The sequence below is a fragment of the Anomaloglossus baeobatrachus genome, chromosome 4 (genome assembly GCF_048569485.1).
Source record: "Anomaloglossus baeobatrachus isolate aAnoBae1 chromosome 4, aAnoBae1.hap1, whole genome shotgun sequence".
Classification (NCBI taxonomy): Eukaryota; Metazoa; Chordata; class Amphibia; order Anura; family Aromobatidae; genus Anomaloglossus; species Anomaloglossus baeobatrachus.
In genome coordinates this window covers 433,364,977-433,384,930 of record NC_134356.1, presented here as the reverse complement: position 1 = coordinate 433,384,930, position 19,954 = coordinate 433,364,977, and the positions used below count along the sequence as shown (strand labels likewise).

Here is a 19,954-nt window from a genome sequence, read left to right as displayed (position 1 = left end):
CGCTATATATCCGCTGTATATATACCAGTATATATGCTGTATGATATACCAGTACGGGGCCGGGCTGTGTATCGCGTTTCCATAACGACGAGGCAGGAACTTCCCTGCTAGAGCGCTGACGTCAAGGCAGAGCTGCTTGCCTCTGATTGGCCAGCGCTCTGCCATTCAGCAGTGGTGACAGGAAGTTCCTCCCTCGTCGCTATGGAGGCAGAATCCAAGCGTGGAACGGAGTGGAGCGGCGCACTACAGCACCCAGGTATATATCCGGCGTATAAGACGACCCCCCACTGTAGCCATTATTTTAAGGGGGTAAAAAGTCGTCTTATACGCCAGTATATACGGTAGTTGTTTCTTCAATGTTGAATAGAGTTTAAAAAAAAAATAATAATCATAAAAAAACCTAAAACCTGCAAGGGTCAAAAAAGCACCCAGACAACGAACAAAAAATATGCTTGAAAAGCTGTTTTTGGAAAAAAAAAAACAAAGCAACTGGCATTCCCTCTTGAAAAAATCTGCAGGTTTACCAGTTTGAAGAAAACATTGTGTGCACATACCCGTGGAGAAAAGTAAAAGTAAGCAAGATGGCTGCCTCTGATATGGTAAATAATAACAATATTATTGCAATTTAATTTTTCATTAATTATTATTATTATTATTATTATTATTATTATTATTTTACTGATAATAGCAAAAAAAATACAATCTGGAGTACTTCTTAACCTTTTCCTATCCAATAAAATTTCCTGTTCTGCCCATTGAAATCCTATTATAGTTGGGGAAAAAACGTCAAAACAGAATTTTGCAATATGAATGAGTTTTGTAAAATAAATCAACAGGAAATCAATTTATTCACATGTGAATGATAAACAAGACAGTGGCCCGACAAAGCAGCGTAATGGAATTTTTGGAATGTCCCCACCGGGGGGACTCAGGATAGGAAAAGGTTAAAAAGATGATGTGATATATTATGGGATCTACTGAATTTGCACAAGTACAACAAATCTATATTATAATAATCCAGACTGCCCAAAAACTAATAGTGCCCGATTAAATAAGGTACTCAAGGGTTTTTTCAGGCTTCAATACTAGGTTTATGTAAACAGAAGAAATTAAAAACCAAAAAGAGGAAAAAAAACAAAAAACAAAACTTTACATTATTAATTCAGCACTGTTCCTACATCAACCCTCTTTGTTCACATCCACTAGACCATGGCGGCCAACTGCTTCCCCCTGTTATATCAATGTAAGAAATGTGTCTACTGCCAGCAATCCCTATACTGTGCACTCACCATGAGAAAGCTCGGTGAGATTTTCCGTTGCATCTTCATCGGAATCTCTTCCTCCCACCACCATGAACCGGTCGTTTTTGTTCTGTAGCCCATGCGGGAGTTTTAAGGCTCGCTCCCTCTCGGCCACCAGATCCAGGTCTTGCTGTGCAAGGTGAGCTCTTAGCTGCCGAATCTCAAACTAGGCAAGAGAAGACAACGGATATTAGTATGAGAAATTGTAGTTTATGAACAGCATGGAAATATATGTAGGATGATATTTGTTTTTTGCAAATGTGAACTCCAGGTATTATTACTGTAAGTTTAACATGGGACAGTATACCTGTAAAAGTGCATTAACACTGCATTTGCTGAGTACGTTGGAGGTGTACGACAGGAGGAATTCCCAAAATATAACGCCAACAGATAATTCTGACCTAGACCACTGTTATACTGATACCTTCAGGAATGTGATCTCTAGTTCTTGCTTAATCAGCCTCTGAATATTTCTTTTAACAACAGTTCTGTGTATCAGGCACGGACTGGGGGTAGGATCTTCTTCTGGTCCTGTGCCTATATGCTTGCCTTCCATGTTTCTATGACAGGTCACTAATTACTGTTTCCTGCCTTCATTTTGAAAGTTTGCACCACCGCTGTCATTGGGGTGGGTAGCGCATGCACATTGTGAATCCAAGGCCAGTCTTCAATCAAATGGGGTTAGAGGCGGCGTATGCACAGATCGTGATATCGGTGCAATGACGTCTTCATTAAGCTGAAATCTCGATCTGTGCATGCACCGCTTCAGACAACATTTTAGTGAAGACCTGCCGTGGAACCAAAAGGCAAACGCAGCATTCGCTACAATGATGGCAGCACTGAATAATCAGCAACCTGTCATAGGTACACAAGTGTCAAGCAGAGGACTAAAAGAAGACCCTACCCCCACCAACGCATGCTGTCACTAGGAGAAAACATCAGACGCCGATTAAACAACAACAAGATTCCTTCACCAAAGGTATCAGATTAATCATAATAGCACCATTATGGCTGCCATGGCTTTCCTTTATGTGGCCAAATCCTATAGACAAATTCTATTCAAATGCACTTTTCTCTACAGCGAGCAAAAAAGACATATTCTCCGTAGCTGTGGACTTCATAAGCCTCTTATAAGGGCAGTTTGTTTCTATGTCAACACAAATGCAATAATTGTAGTGTAGCATACCGTGCCTTGTAAAAGTATTCATACCCCTGAACTATTATAACTATTATACATTGCATGTATTTTATTGGGATTTTATGTGATATTCCAACACAAAGTAGCAAGTATTTGTGAAGTGAAACAGAAAGGATATATATTTTTAAAATACTGGGAAAACAATGTATTTGAAAATTGTGACGTGCATTTGTATTCAGCCCCCTGTTTTCCGATACCCCTAAATAAAATCCTGAGTGACCAAATGCATCCAAAAGTCACCTAATTAGTATATGGAGTCCCCTTGTGTGTAATTTATTCTCAGTATAACTATCGCTGTTCTGTGGAGGCCTCAAAAGGTTTGTTTGAGAACACTATGGATCAAACAGAATCATAAAAACTGAGGAACACCAGACAGGGCAGAGATAAAGTTGTGAAGAAGAATAAAACAGGGTTAGGTTATAAAAATATTAGCCCAAACTCTGAACATTTCATGGTGCACTGTTCAATTCATCATCAAAAAATGGAAGGAGTATGGCCCAACTGCAAACCTAACAAGACATGGCCATCCACCTAAACTGAAAACCCAAGCACGGAGAACACCAATTAGAGAAGCAGCCAAGAGGGAGAGGGTCACTATGGAGGAGATGCAGAGATCCACAGCTCAGGTGGAATCTGTCCACAGGACAACTATCGTATTAGTTGTATACTCCACAAATCTGGTCTTTATGGAACAGTGGCAAAAAGAAAGCCATGAGTTTTGTTTGTAGTTTGCAAAAAAAACATGTAGGGGCACAGCTAGCATGTGCATCAAGGTGCTCTGGTAAGTTGAGGCCAAAGTAGACCTTTTTGAACTAAATGCAAAATGCTGTAGGTGTCAGTAAACTAACACTCTGAAAACACCATTCCCACCATCAAACATCAAACATAGTGGGTCACAGCATCATGCTGTGGGGATGCTTTTCCTCAGGAGGGACAGTGAGATTGGTCAGAGTTGATGAGAATATGGATGTAACTACATACATGGCAATCCTGGAGGAAAACCTATTACAGGCTTTGACACACTTGAGACTGGGGCATAAATTCAACTTCCAGTAGGACAACGACCCCGAACACACTGCCAGAGTTACAATGGAATGGTTTACATCAAAGCATATTCATGTGTAAATGGCCAAGTCAAAGTCCAGCCTTAAATCCCATTGAGAATATGTGGCAATACTTGAAAATTGCTGTTTAACCCTAGAACGCATACCTGGGGCCTCGCAGGCCTGCTAGGTCATTTGTTTTCTATGGTATATTGTTATGCTTGCGCGTTCTAGGGTTAAAAGCCACTCTCCATCCAATTTCACAGAGCTAGGAGCGAGTGTGCAAAGAAAATAGAGGCTCAAGTTTTTGCTTAGCCTGCTTTCACACATCCAGTTTTTGCCATCAGGCACAATCCGGCAAAATGCGGATAAAACGGATCCGGCGCCGGATTAGTTTTATTCCCCATTGACTTGTATTAGTGCCGGATGGCCTTGCGTTGCATGCGGCGTCTGCCCGATCCGGCGAAATTTCTTTGTTCGGCTGCCGGAAAGGACGCATCATGGAATGTTTTTTTGTCTCTGGCAAAAAAACGGACCACGTTGGACCCGGCGCCGTCCGGCATGTTGTATAATGGAAGCCTATGGGCGCTGGATCTGTCGTCATCTGGCATATCACGGAATCCAACAACGGATACGATTTTTTGAACTGAGCATGCTCAGTATCAAAACGGATCCGTCAAAAACGGAAGGAACGCATGGAAAAAACTGATGCGATGGATCAGTTTTTTTTGCCAGATCCGTCGCATCAGTTTTTTCGCCGGATCGTGCCTGATGCCAAAAAACTGATGTGTGAAAGTAGCCTTAGGTGTGCATAGCTGGAAGAATCATACCACAGAAGACTTGCAGCAGTAATTGCAACGAAAGGTGGTCCTGCAAAGTGGTGGGAAGCTTAAGGTAATTTTTAAATTTTCTATTAGCAGGTTCCTGCATGCCCATAAAATTGTAAAAAAAATTGTTTAAAAGAACTGAAGTCCTCAGTGGTTGATACCTTTTAATGGCTAACTGAAATTTAAACATAAAATTGTAGGCTTTTCAGCCCAGATAAAGGCATTTTGGTGGGGACTCAGCAAAAAAGATAAGCCTTCACACTGACTGTGGGGCTCACATAAAACTTGCCTTTTTATGCTCTAAAGTGTTTCAATTCTTCCATTTATTTCCTTAGCAGTAATGCATGTCCATGTTTCTATACTCGATGTTTGCATACCTTAGTATCTCAGAGTGCAGCTGTATAGTTGTTAGAGCATATTGCACGTTCAGTTTGTACCTGCTCACATTTGTCTGGAATGTGCCGTCAGTTTTCTCATTTTAAATACTTTTTGAAAACACTGTACACACTGCTGTAGACCTTGTGAAATGTATAAACACCAAAAGCTGTATAATCTCTATTATAGGACTAAATTCTTTAACCATTCTGGGAAAAATAAGCAGCAATCCAGTGAAAATAATTGTGCAAAAACAAGGGCTTTTTGTTGCCAATGTGGTGAAGTTTCGGCTCTAACAAAACTTTTTTCAAGCAACAAACAAGTGTACACTTGTGGGTGTAACGTAAAAAAAAAAATGCAGAAAAAAATCATGGGGTGTGAATACTTTTTCATGGCACTGTATATTAATGTCTAAGGTTGCACTATTATGTACATTCATTACTTCACGGTGTTGAAGATTTTATGGACAGAAAATAAAATTAAAAAACCCACAACTGACCGCCTGCTCTTGGCACATCTGCGTCAGTCTTTCCAACTGCTCTTCCTGGATTAGCTTGGTTTTTTCATATTGTTGTATCACGATCTCCATCTCTACTTTTACAGGTAAGACATAAGCTGCAAGAAGGAATCACACAGCTTGTATGTTAGGATAGTATGATATGGAAAATATCACACAAATTGGCTTGCGTTACTCTGCACATCAATTTCCATACCCGAAAACTTTCCAGCATCCGGTTGAGATGTGTAAAATCTCATCTACTTTCCTGGTACTGTAATCTCATGCGGATTTTACCTGCATATTATCTACAACAATTCTGTTCTTTGTTGCCTATACCTTCTATATGTCTAATATACAATTTTTTTTAAAGGAAGTTAGTCACCCCCAAAATGCTAATGAAGCCACTCCTACTGGTATGTAGGTGTTTTAGCCCATAGAAAAATCATAGTTCTTGTATAGATTTTAGTACTTTTGTTGCCATATACAAAAAATATGCCAATGAGGGAGCTTGAGTAAACCATTGGCGCAGTCAAGGGCTCAGTGTATCATTACTTAGATTTGTGTTCATATGTAGCAATTTCTGTGCAAAAACATTTGACTTGAATAAATGTAACAATTGGTAAATTCCTAATTGTAATATTTGGATAGCAAATTTCAGCATGGTGAATAATGCTCCTACTAACTGGTTTTCTACAGAATTGCTTTCTAATTAGACCACCTTTTGGATCCCATGTAGAGTTATATCGTTGTAGTGTAATCCTTAAATTTAAAAGATCATTCAAATCCTGGATAATATGTTAATTTAGTTTCTGATCCCTCTGTCATATAAAGAGGTCGTCTATATAACGACCATATTACTTGATGTTATCCAAGTACAGGTTGATGGCAGAATATACTGTTATCTCCTCCCACCAAGCCATATAAAGAAAAAAAAAATTGCTCCAACCAGGCAACCTTCTATTTGCAAATAAAAAAAAAAATCACCTGCAAAAATAAGAAGTTATATTTCAAAAGTAAACTTGTAACACATCGTATATAAGAACATAAATTGTTAGAATAATTGCTAAGTTTTCCAAGATTAAAGGATAATGAGTCCAAATGATAAATTATATGGCAATGAGATGTATAAAGAATTGACAGCACGTCACCCATAGCTCCTCTTTCTCCTAACATAGATCTTATAATATTAGAAGGAGTTCTTTAGTATGTTATGTAGCTGTGCCTTCTCTTGACCACAGGCACCCAGCATCATTGCCAGCTGTTGTGCTTTATCATAGCTGGGTATCAAAATTGGGGGGACCACACATCAACTTTTTTAAATTATTTATTTAAATAATTTAAAAAAAAAGAAGGGAATTTTGTTTACTTACCGTAAATTCCTTTTCTTCTAGCTCCTATTGGGAGACCCAGACAATTGGGTGTATAGCTTCTGCCTCCGGAGGCCACACAAAGTATTACACTTTAAAAAGTGTAACCCCTCCCCTCTGCCTATACACCCTCCCGTGCATCACGGGCTCCTCAGTTTTGGTGCAAAAGCAGGAAGGAGGAAACTTATAAATTGGTCTAAGGTAAATTCAATCCGAAGGATGTTCGGAGAACTGAAACCATGAACCAAAAGAGCAATTCAACATGAACAACATGTGTACACAAAAGAACAACCAGCCCGAAGGGAACAGGGGCGGGTGCTGGGTCTCCCAATAGGAGCTAGAAGAAAAGGAATTTACGGTAAGTAAACAAAATTCCCTTCTTCTTTGTCGCTCCATTGGGAGACCCAGACAATTGGGACGTCCAAAAGCAGTCCCTGGGTGGGTAAAAGAATACCTCAATAAAAAAGAGCCGAAAACGGCCCCCTCTTACAGGTGGGCAACCGCCGCCTGGAGGACTCGCCTACCTAGACTGGCGTCTTGCCGAAGCATAGGTATGCACCTGATAGTGTTTCGTGAAAAGTGTGCAGACTAGACCACATAGCTGCCTGACACACCTGCTGAGCCGTAGCCCGGTGCCGCAATGCCCAAGGCGCACCCACGGCTCTGGTAGAATGGGCTTTCAGCCCCAAAGGAAGCGGAAGCCCAGAAGAACGGTAGGCTTCAAGAATCGGTTCCTTGATCCAGCGAGCAAAGGTTGACTTGGAAGCCTGCGAACCCTTACGCTGGCCAGCGACAAGGACAAAAAGCGCATCTGAACGACGCAGGGGCGCCGTGCGAGACACGTAGAGCCGGAGTGCTCTCACCAGATCTAACGAGTGCAAATCCTTTTCACATTGGTGAACTGGATGATGGCAAAATGAAGGTAAGGAGATATCCTGATTGAGATGAAAAGGGGATACCACCTTAGGGAGAAATTCCGGGACCGGACGCAGAACCACCTTATCCTGGTGAAAAACCAGGAAGGGGTCTTTGCATGACAGCGCTGCCAGCTCCGATACTCTACGGAGCGATGTAACTGCCACTAGAAATGACACCTTCTGCGAAAGACGTGATAAAGAGACATCCCGCAGCGGCTCGAAAGGTGGTTTCTGAAGAGCCAATAGCACCCTGTTAAGATCCCAGGGTTCCAGCGGACGCTTGTAAGGTGGGACTATGTGGCAAACTCCCTGCAGGAACGTGCGGACCTGCGGAAGCCTGGCTAGGTGCTTTTGAAAAAAATACGGATAGCGCCGATACTTGTCCCTTGAGAGAGCCGAGAGACAAACCCTCTCTCGGCTCTCTCAAGGGACAAGTATCGGCTTGAAGGAATGAAAGAAAAGTGGGTAAGGCAAAGGGCCAGGGAGTAAAACCCTTATCAGAGCACCAGGATAAGAAGATCCTCCAAGACCTGTGATAGATCTTGGCGGACGTTGGTTTCCTGGCCTGTCTCATAGTGGCAACTGAGATAACCCTGAGGACGCTAGGAGCCAGGACTCAATGGCCACACAGTCAGGTTGAGGGCCGCAGAATTCAGATGGAAAAACGGCCCTTGAGACAGCAAGTCTGGGCGGTCTGGGAGCGCCCACGGTTGACCCACCGTGAGATGCCACAGATCCGGGTAACACGACCGCCTCGGCCATCTGGGGCGACGAGAATGGCGCGACGACAGTCGGACCTGATTTTGCGCAGCACTCTGGGCAGCATCGCCAGAGGAGGAAATACATAGGGCAGTCGAAACTGCGACCAATCCTGAACTGACGTGACGTCTTGGTTGCAAGGGAAAGAGAGACGTTCCTGTCGAGTGAAGTCGACCTCCTGTCCCATTTGCGGAGAATGTCCCACTGGAGTGGCCGCAGATGGAATTGCGCGAAGGGCACTGCCTCCATCGCTGCCACCATCTTCCCCAGGAAGTGCATTAGGCGCCTCAAGGGGTGTGACTGACCCCGAAGAAGAGATTGCACCCCTGCCTGCAACGAAAGCTGTTTGTCCAGTGGTAGCATGACTACTGCTGACTGAGTATGAAACTCCATCCCAAGGTACGTCAGTGATTGGGTCGGTGTCAACTTGGATTTTGGGAAGTTGATGATCCACCTGAACTGCTGGAGAGTCGCCAGAGCGACGGAAAAGCTGTTTTGACAAGCCATCTGAGAGGGTGCCCTGACCAGAAGATCGTCTAAGTAGGGAATCACCGAGTGGCCCTGTGAGTGTAGGACCGCCACAACAGATGCCATGACCTTGGTGAACACCCGTGGGGCTGTCGCCAGGCCGAAAGGCAATGCCAAGAACTGGAGGTGTTCGTCCCCGATGGCGAAACGCAAAAAACGTTGATGTTCGGGTGCGATCGGCACATGGAGATAAGCATCCTTGATGTCGATCGATGCTAGGAAGTCTCCTTGTGACATCGAAGCGATGACCGAGCGGAGAGATTCCATCCGAAAACGTCTGGTGCTCACATGTCTGTTGAGCAGTTTGAGGTCCAGAACGGGACGGAACGAGCCGTCCTTCTTTGGCGCCACAAACAAGTTGGAGTAAAAGCCGCGACCATGTTCCTGGAGGGGGACAGGGATCACAACTCCTTCTGTCTTCAGAGCGTTCACCGCCTGAAAAAGTTTCTGAAGAAACGAGTCGGGGTACGAGAGCTGAACTCTATCCTGTAACCGTGAGACAGAATGTCTCTCACCCATCGGTCTTGAACATGTGGCCACCAGGCGTCGCAAAAGCGGGAGAGCCTGCCACCGACCGAGGATGCGGTTCGGGGATACCGAGAGTCATGAGGAGGCCGCCTTGGAAGCAGTGCCTCCTGCGGACTTTTGGGGGCGTGACTTGGACCGCCACGCAGAGGAGTTCCTCTGGCCTTTCTCCGGCCTGCTGGACAAAGAGGATTGGGGCTTGGCGGAGGGACGAAAGGACCGAAACCTCGATTGTATTTTCCGTTGCTGAGGTTTCTTTGGTTTGGACTGGGGTAAGGAGGAGTCCTTTCCCTTGGATTCCTTAATAATCTCATCCAATCGTTCACCAAACAAGCGGTCGCCAGCAAACGGCAAACCGGTTAAGAACCTCTTGGAAGCCGAGTCTGCCTTCCATTCGCGCAGCCACATGGCCCTGCGGACTGCCACAGAGTTAGCGGATGCCACCGCTGTACGGCTAGCAGAGTCTAGAACTGCGTTCATGGCGTAGGAAGAAAAAGCTGACGCCTGAGAAGTCAAAGACGCAACCTGCGGAGCAGAATTACGTGTGACCGCATTAATCTCAGCCAGACAAGCTGAAATAGCTTGGAGTGCCCACACGGCTGCAAAAGCCGGGGCAAAAGACGCGCCCGTGGCTTCATAGATGGATTTCACCAGGAGCTCTATCTGCCTGTCAGTGGCATCCTTTAGCGATGAGCCATCTGCAACCGATACCACAGATCTAGCCGCCAATCTAGAGACTGGGGGATCCACCTTGGGACATTGAGCCCAACCCTTAACAACATCAGAAGGGAAGGGGTAACGTGTGTCAGTAAGGCGCTTAGTAAGGCGCTTGTCCGGAACCGCTCTGGGCTTCTGGACAGCATCTCTGAAGTTAGAGTGATCGAAAAACGCACTCCGTGTACGTTTGGGGAACCGAAACTGGTGTTTCTCCTGCTGAGAAGCCGACTCCTCTAAAGGTGGAGGCGGGGGAGACAGATCTAACACCTGGTTGATGGACGAGATAAGGTCATTTACTATGGCGTCTCCTTCAGGTGTGTCAAGATTGAGAGCAACGTCAGGGTCAGAGCCCTGAGCTGCGACATCCGCCTCGTCCTCCAGAGAGTCCTCAATCTGGGAACCCGAGCAGCGTGAAGAAGTCGGGGAAGATTCCCAGCGGGCCCGCTTAGCTGGTCTGGGACTGTGGTCCGGGCCGGAGTCCTCCACGTGAGACCTAGGGCCCCCCCTGGGAACGTGCTGCGGCGCGGCCAGAGAGGGGCCTGGAGGCGCAGATCCAACAGGGCCCGGGGCCTGTGTAAGGACCGGTCTGGACTGCAAAGCCTCAAGCAGCTTGGCAGACCATTTGTCCATAGACTGAGCCATGGATTGTGAGAGTGACTCAGAGAGTTTTTCAGCAAAAACTGTAAACTCTGTCCCTGCCGCCTGAACAGGGGGAGGAAGGGGCTCTACATGAACCGAGGGGCCCACTAGTGACCGAGGCTCCGGCTGAACAAGCAAAGCGGGGGTTGAGCATTGCTCACAGTGAGGGTAGGTGGAACCCGCAGGTAACTTAGCCGCACAAGAGGTACAGGTCGCAAAATAACCCTGTGCCTTGGCACCCTTGCTCCTTGTGGACGACATGCTGTTGTCTCCTAGGAGAGTGATCACTGAGGGTATATGGGGAGTGTATACAGCCCGACCGAACAGAAATATATAAATATATATATAGTATCTATTCCGGCACCCTGGGGGGCACCAGCACCGGGTGACCGGTGTGGCTTACCGACCGCTAAAAAGCGGAGTGTGTGTCCTCCAGATTCCCTGCCTTAGGTCTCCCAGCGTTGCAGAGCTCTTCCAGGAAATCCTCCACAGGCAGAATGCCAAAGAAATGGCTGCCGGAGCTCTCTGGGGAGGAGTGGAGCCGTGGGCGGCGTTAGAAAAGTGCGGGAATCTGGGGTCCCCACAGTGATCAGTGAGGGGGGAGGAAACATACAGGATGCTCCGGCCCTCACATCCGACGTCAGGTCGGCAGTCCCGCCCTTACCCCTGATAGACAGGCCCGGGGGCGGGAGTTTTGCTACTAGGCCGCAATTGAAGCCGGGGACTAAATTTAAGACCGCGGCCGACAAACAGGCGCGGTCGGCGCGGAAGTCCGCCGGCCGTCACAAATAAGCAGCTGCTGCAGCGTCCGGGATGAAGGCGCTCCATGCACATCCCCCATGGGGATACAGAGTACCTTAGTGTTGCAGGGCCCGGTCCCTGAGGATAAATACACTCCTGTCCGACAGATTCCCACAGGGGCTGCGGAGGGAGCACGGTCCCAGTGACTGGACGACCGCTCAGGATCCCACTTCTCCCAGAGCCGCTAAGGGATGGTGAAGGAGACGGCATGAGGCTCCGGCCTTTGTACCCACAATGGGTACCTCAACCTTAACAGCACCGCCGACGTAGTGGGGTGAGAAGGGAACATGCCGGGGGCCCCGTGGGGGCCCACTTTTCTTCCAACTGATATAACTAAAATGAGAATGTGAGTGGATGTGTGCCTCCTTCCACACAAAGCATAAAACTGAGGAGCCCGTGATGCACGGGAGGGTGTATAGGCAGAGGGGAGGGGTTACACTTTTTAAAGTGTAATACTTTGTGTGGCCTCCGGAGGCAGAAGCTATACACCCAATTGTCTGGGTCTCCCAATGGAGCGACAAAGAAAAAAGCCACACGATGTCCCTTTTATTTTGATACACAACCAACACAAGTGCACAGCTGGGGGCTGCAGCCTGGAGCCGTATACTTTATCTGTGCTGGTATCATAAAATGTTGGACCCAAGATATTTTATTTATTTATTTTTACTCTACAATATAGACCAGCAGACCGCGTCTGTCATTGGAAGCATCAGATAGCTGTCACTCAGGGTGGGGGCACATCTGACTGCAACCAATCTCAGACGTCGATGGGCGGGGGAAGCCGTGCATATGCAATGAAGGAAATCAGTGGCCGCAGAAATGAATGAGCGGCTGTGGGAGCAGCTACAGCCGCTGCGGAGCCACGATAAGTATGAAGCGCTTGCTTCATTTTTTTCTTTATTTTTCCTTTATTTTATTTTTTTTTTTATTTCCAGAGTGCCGGACCCGGATCATTAGCCAGAATTCCCTGAACATGTTGGGCCCAGCACACGCGGATCCAGACATTTACAGTCTGGGTCTACCCATGACTAGCAGCTACATATTGTACACTGTATAACATATTAGAGCTGTAATTCCTAAACCCTTAAGGCCCTGTCCCACACAGAGATAAATCCGTGGCAGATCTGTGGTAGATCTGTGGTTGCAGTGAAATTGTGGACAATCAGTGCCAGGTTTGTGGCGGTGTACAAATGGAACAATATGTTCATGATTTCACTGCAACCACAGATCTGCCAAAGATTAATCTCTGTGTGTGATGGGGCCTTTACTCCAATAAAGATGTAAATACCTCAAATTTAAGCTGAGTCTGCACTTCAAGCCCATATTAACTGTATCTTGAGTAAGTTTTGGTAAACAGCTAAATGTCAAAACTGATGTCACTGCCCAAATATTTCTGGACCAAACTGTAGTTTTGAAATGACAAAATATGAGTTCACCTACCATCAATAATTCTTTTCACCCTCCAAATCCTCAAAGATATAAAGAGACTGATGGCATCCCATGGACTACTAGGGCCATTGGCTACTGTAGACGCTACCATGGGAGCAAGTGAGAGAATAATGACTGCTCCATCCAATACCTATTGGATACAAAAATATCATTAAACAGAAAAAAAAAATTAAAGAAAAGTGTTTTTTGTTTTACTTAATTTGGTACCAAGAGATTAGAATATAGCCAAGAGAAAAGGCCTGTACATGGCTGCGGACTTACTAAGCACACATTTTTTCATAACAACATGATATTTGATTGGTAAAAAAAAAAAATATAAAAAGGAAGAGAAAATTCACCTCAACTTTGTTTTCAATATAATCCCAGATACCCAGTACAATGATCCTGAGCACAGTCTAATAAAAAAACAAATAAAACAAAGAAAATGTAAAATTTATCTGCAGGAAATCCATGACTTCAAGATACTGCAAATTGCAGGGAAACTTCTTGAATGTTTTCTAATTTGTGCTACACTGATTAAAGCTAAACAGATGAGACAATATGAGAATGTGGCTAACAGCAGGTGGGGACAAAATACTGCGGACTATAAAGAGAAGATACAACACTTGTGCCGAATATTGTAAGTATGAAAAGTAAAGCTTACCTCCACAAAGAACAGGGAGAGAATGGATAGACTAATCCAGTGGATGATCCCTGAACACTGCGATGCACTGGAAACTAAGAAAATCCAGGAAACAAATAACGGATATCACCAGGTTGGGTAACTCTGTTCACAAATGTGTAATTTTGCTAACTTTTCTGAAGGATTTTAAAGCAGCCAATGAGATTCCCATTCCAAAAGTATAATGCAATCTTGTAGGGTTTTCTCTCCATTATTTCAATTGTGGCTTTTATTAAATTGGAGTGAACTGCAATAATATCGAAAGCCCCAGCCTAAAGTGCCCCTGTTTCCACAAAAAAGTAGAATCTTTCTTGTAACGAAAAAACATTTTTTATGTAGATTGTGGACTCAAGTTAACATAAACAAGCATTTTATTTTATACAATAATATAAACAAATTATTAAGTAATTTTCCCCACAAAAAAAAATGGTTTAAAGGGAACCTGTCAGGTGCAATATGCAGCCAGAGCCACAAGCAGTTCTGGATGCATATAAATGATCCCTGCCTAACTGTCCCAGCATATAGTAGCATAGATAAAGAGATCTATAGAAAAAGTATTTCTAAAGATCCTTTATGATATGCTAATGAGCGTAGGGACTAGTTGCAAGGGCGTTATTTCCCCCGACTAGTCTGCCCTCTGAGCATGTTAGCATGCCCATTACCATTGGTGACGACACGTGTACCTGTGTCTGCTGTCATCGCTTCAGACGCCAGGCAGTGTACAAGATCAGAAGTCCCAGCACTTCTGGTCATGCACACTATGATGCCGGGTGTACACGTCTCGAATTCAGAGGGGTCTAGTGCGCATGACCAGAAGTGCTGGGACTCCTGATCATGCGCACTTGCCTGGCATCTGTACCGATGACAGTGGTCACAGGTACGCGTGTCACAACCCAACCGATTATGCTAGGCAATGGGCATTGAATAGTCTGTGAGAACGCCCCTGTGGGCATGCTAACATGCTAACAGGGCGAATGAGCACAGGACATAACGCCCTTACGACTAGTCGCTGGCCTCATTATCATATCATAAAGGATCATTAGAAATACTTTTTCTAAAGATCTCTTTATCTATACTAGTAGATACAGGGACAATTAGGCAGGGACTAGAAATATGCATCCTGAACTGCTCGTGGTTCTGGGTGCATATTGCACGACAGGTTCACTTTATAAAGTGCTAAAATCAGGGTCTCTGTCTCTACATTATGCTGCTCTCAGATGGAGTAGGAAAAACCTGGTGACAGATTCCCTTTCATTGTGAAAGCAGTTATCATATGTCCAGTCTAGCTTTATAAGACAGTACACAACACCAAGGTATTGATTGATGAGGGTATATTAAAGGGTCTCCAGAATGCAATGTCATACATCTAGAACACGTAATACAAGTGACATAAATAAACTGACTTTAGAGTAACTCACACTGAAGTAGCTTTGTGTCTATCAGCAGCTCCATAGTCATTAGAATTACCACTATGATCACGCAGGCTACCAGGAAGCTATTCACTCCGGCACTGAGTAGAAATACGTGCCACACTGTAGCCCTCTTGCCACAACATGGCTTCAGCCAGCTCGACCTAAAAAAAAACAAAACACAGAAGCAAATCCCAAGTCAAGAAGTAATGCGTATCACCCTTCGGCTATTGACTGAATGGATTCTTGGACGTGTCCTAAAATTTAAGCCACCAATGTACTTTACCTAGAAAAAAGAGAATTTTGTTTACTTACCGTAAATTCTTTTTCTTATAGTTCCGTATTGGGAGACCCAGACATTGGGTGTATAGCTTCTGCCTCCGGAGGACACACAAAGTACTACACTAAAAAGTGTAGCTCCTCCCTCTGAGCATATACACCCCCTGGTTAACCAGATCTAGCCAGTTTAGTGCAAAAGCTGAAGGAGGATAGCCACCCACAAGTAAAGACAGAGCAAGAACCGGAACAACCGGAGCCTCTGTCTACAACAACAGCCGGTGATAACACGCGGAACGAGAACTGAAAACAGGCAACAGGGAGGGTGCTGGGTCTCCCAATACGGAACTATAAGAAAAAGAATTTACGGTAAGTAAACAAAATTCTCTTTTTCTTTATCGTTCCTATGGGAGACCCAGACATTGGGACGTCTCAAAGCAGTCCATGGGTGGGAATAAACAGAAACTGAGAAGTAGGCGGAGCCTAAGTTCACAAATGGGCGACAGCCGCCTGAAGGATGCGTCTGCCCAAGCTCGCATCTGCACTTGGTAGTGCTTTGAAAAGGTATGCAGGCTAGTCCAAGTGGCAGCCTGACAGACTTGTTGAGCCGTAGCCTGGTGCCTGAAAGCCCAAGAGGCACCGACAGCTATGGTCGAGTGTGCCTTGATCCCCGGCGGGGGAGGCACCTGAGTACACTGGTAGGCATCGGAAATGGCCGACCTAATCCAGCGAGCTAAGGTCGGCTTAGAAGCCGAGAGACCCTTACGCCGACCTGTGGTTAGCACAAAAAGAGAAGTGCACCGCCTAAGAACAGCGGTGCGAGACACATAGATCCGGAGCGCCCGCACCAGATCCAGAGTATGCAACGCTTTTTCAAAGCGATGAACAGGAGCCGGACAAAAGGAAGGCAGTGAAATGTCCTGGTTAAGGTGGAAAGGAGAAACCACCTTAGGGAGAAAATCCGGCGTCGGACGGAGAACCACCTTGTCTTGAAGAAACACCAAAAAAGGTGACTCCGAAGAGAGCGCAGCCAAATCAGAGACTCTCCTGAGGGAAGTTATGGCCACTAGAAAGACCACTTTCTGTGAAAGACGAGACAAAGAAACCTCCCTAAGAGGCTCAAAGGAGGGTTTCCGCAAGGCTGTGAGGACCAGATTGAGGTCCCAGGGATCCAAGGGCCGCCGGTAAGGCGGAATGATGTGAGACGCACCTTGCATGAAGGTGCGCACCTGAGCCAGCTGGGCGATACGCCGCTGGAACAGCACTGACAGAGCCGAGACTTGTCCCTTGAGTGAATTGAGGGATAGTCCTAGCTGCAGACCGGACTGTAGAAAGGACAGAAGGGTCGGCAAGGAAAAAGGCCAAGGAGCATGGCCGGAAGAGCGACACCAGGACAGGAAAATTCTCCAAGTCCTGTGATAGATTTTTGCTGAGGAAGACTTCCGAGCCCGAGTCATAGTGGAGATGACTTCAGGAGGAATACCAGAAGCCGTCAAGATCCAGGACTCAAGAGCCACGCCGTCAATCTGAGAGCCGCAGAATTCTGGCGGAAAAACGGACCTTGTGAGAGAAGGTCTGGACGGTCCAGCAGATGCCACGGCACCTCTACGGACAGATGGAGCAGGTCTGGGTACCAAGCTCGCCTGGGCCAGTCCGGTGCAATGAGGATGACCCGACGGCCCTCCATTCTGATCTTGCGCAGAACTCTGGGCAAGAGAGCTAGAGGGGGAAACACGTAGGACAGACGAAACTGGGACCAATCTTGAACCAGAGCGTCCGCTGCAAGGGCCTGGGGATCGTGGGAGCGAGCCACGTAAACCGGAACCTTGTTGTTGTGCCAGGATGCCATCACATCCACTTCCGGAGTGCCCCACTTGCGGCAGATTGATTGAAACACTGCCGGATGCAGGGACCACTTGCCACTGTCCATGGTTTGACGGCTGAGATAATCTGCTTCCCAGTTTTCCACGCCTGGGATGTGGACTGCGGATATGGTGGACTTGGAGTCCTCCGTCCATTGAAGGATGCGTTGAACCTCCAACATTGCGAGGCGGCTGCGTGTCCCGCCTTGGTGATTGATGTAGGGAACCTCTGTCGCGTTGTCTGACTGGACTCGGATGTGCTTGCCCGCCAAAAGGTGGAGAAAGGCTAGGAGAGCCAGAAGCACAGCTCTGGTTTCCAGCACATTGATCGAGAGGGCTGACTCGGACGGAGTCCAAGTGCCCTGTGCTCGGTGGTGGAGACATACCGCTCCCCAGCCGGATAGACTGGCATCTGTGGTGAGGATCACCCAGGACGGAACCAGGAAGGAGCGTCCCTGAGATAGAGAGAGGGGCCGAAGCCACCACTGAAGGGAGCCCTTGGTCTGTGGCGACAGAGCCACTAGCCTGTGCAAGGAGGAAGTCCGCTTGTCCCAACAGCGGAGAATGTCCAGCTGTAGAGGACGCAGATGGAACTGAACAAAGGGAACCGCCTCCATTGACGCCACCATCAGACCCAGCACCTGCATCAGGTGCCTGATGGAATGATGGTGGGGTCTCAGCAGAGAGCGCACCGCCAGATGGAGGGACTGCTGTATGACTAAGGGCAGCTTCACAAGTGCCGGCAGAGTCTCGAACTGCATCCCTAGGTACGTGAGCCTCTGGGTCGGAGTCAGAGTGGATTTGGGCAGATTGACAAGCCACCCGAATTGGGTTAGAGTGGCGAGAGTGAGCGAGACACTCCGCTGACAGTCTGCGCTGGGTGAAGCCTTGACTAGAAGGTCGTCCAGGTAAGGAATCACTGCCACCCCCTAGAGGTGCAGAACTGCAACCACTGCTGCCATGACCTTGGTGAATACTCGAGGGGCCGTGGCTAACCCGAAGGGAAGAGCCACGAATTGGAAATGTTCCTCTCCGATTGCAAAACGTAGCCAACGCTGGTGTGAAACTGCAATTGGCACATGCAGATAGGCATCTCTGATGTCGATGGATGCCAGGAAATCTCCTTGGGTCATTGAGGCAATGACTGATCGCAGAGACTCCATGCGAAAATGCAGCACCTGAACATGCTTGTTGAGAAGCTTGAGATCCAGGATGGGCCGGAAGGAACCGTCCTTTTTGGGGACTAGGAAGAGATTTGAGAAGAAACCTCTGAACCGTTCCCGGGCGGGAACCGGTACAATTACTCCGTTGGCCTGCAAGGATGCCACGGCCTGAGAGAAGGCGGCGGCCTTGGAGCAGGGGGGAGTTGACAGAAAAATCTGTTTGGCGGGCTGGAAGAGAAGTCTATCCTGTAGCCGTGGGAGATGATATCCCGCACCCACTGATCGGAGACGTGTTGAAACCACACGTCGCCAAAGTGGGAGAGCCTGCCACCGACTAAGGACGTTGCTGGCGCGGCCAGGTAGTCAAGAGGAGGCTGCCTTAGTGGCAGCAGCTCCTGCTGACTTTTGTGGACGCGTCTTTGTGCGCCAGTTGGGTTTTTGGTCCTTGGCTGAGTTAGTGGACGAGGCCGAGGGCTTAGAGGATGACCAGTTGGAGGAACGAAAGGAACGAAACCTCGACTGGTTCCTACCCTGGGCAGGTTTCCTGGTTTTGGTTTGTGGCATGGAAGTACTCTTCCCGCCAGTAGCTTCCTTAATAATTTCATCCAGTTGTTCACCGAATAGCCTGAATCCAGCAAAAGGGAGTCCAGCCAGGTACTTCTTTGAAGAAGCATCTGCCTTCCACTCTTGAAGCCACAAGATCCTGTGGATAGCGAGGGAATTAGCCAAAGCCACCGCAGTGCGGTGAGAAGCCTCCAGCATGGCAGACATGGCATAGGATGAAAAAGCTGAAGCTTGGGAAGTTAAGGCAACCATTTCGGGCATAGATTCCCTGGTGAGGGAATGCATCTCCTCTAGAGAAGCAGAGATGGCCTTGAGAGCCCACACTGCTGCAAAAGATGGGGAGAACGAGGCCCCAGCTGCCTCATATACAGATTTGGCCGGAAGGTCAACCTGGCGGTCAGTGGAATCCTTAAGAGAGGTGCCATCAGCCACTGATACAACAGTCCGGGCTGAGAGTCTAGACACCAGAGGGTCTACCTTTGGTGAATGAGCCCACTCCTTGACCACCTCAGGTGGAAAGGGAAAATGGTCATCAGAAGCACGCTTAGGGAAGCGTTTGTCAGGGCAGGCCCTGGGCTTGGTCACAGCAGCCTGAAAACTGGAGTGGTTAAAGAACACACTCTTTGTCCTCTTAGGCAAGGTAAACTGGTGCTTTTCTGCCAGAGAGGGTTGCTCCTCTGATACTGGCGGATGGAGGTCCAGTACAGAATTAATGGACGCAATCAAATCACCAACATCTGCGTCACATTCGGACAGATCAATGGGGCACATGGAGGTAGCGTCCGAGCCCCCAGTAAAGGCATCCTCCTCGTCCTGCGACTCAGCTTGTGAATCAGAGCCGTGGGACGAGGAAGGAGAGAGGACCCTGCGTCTCCTTTTACGAGGACGGGGTCTGGGACCAGATGAGGAATCCTCTGTGAGCTCTGCCGAGCGAGTCCTAGCAGCAGGGGCACCCTGTGAAGGGGGCTGATGCATGCTCAGCAGAGTCCGGGACAGCTGTCCCATGGAGTCGGCAAAAGACTGGGAGATTGACTTAGAGAAGGAATCTACCCAAGCCGGGGGTTCAGCCACCGG

At 47.2% G+C, this 19,954-nt stretch overlaps 1 protein-coding gene across 2 annotated transcripts in view; it reads right to left on the bottom strand.

The window, feature by feature from the left end:
• The window catches only part of TMEM266 (transmembrane protein 266), a 115,084-nt gene that overhangs the window by 67,625 nt on the left and 27,505 nt on the right, over positions 1-19,954 (bottom strand). For both annotated transcript variants that reach the window (XM_075345471.1, XM_075345472.1), the window contains exons 3-8: positions 15,025-15,179; positions 13,589-13,662; positions 13,284-13,340; positions 12,937-13,075; positions 5,244-5,359; positions 1,290-1,467 (exon numbers count right to left, since the gene is read on the bottom strand). In XM_075345471.1, coding sequence (XP_075201586.1) covers positions 1,290-1,467; positions 5,244-5,359; positions 12,937-13,075; positions 13,284-13,340; positions 13,589-13,662; positions 15,025-15,179 — 719 coding nt within the window. The remainder of the gene's footprint in view (positions 1-1,289; positions 1,468-5,243; positions 5,360-12,936; positions 13,076-13,283; positions 13,341-13,588; positions 13,663-15,024; positions 15,180-19,954) is intronic.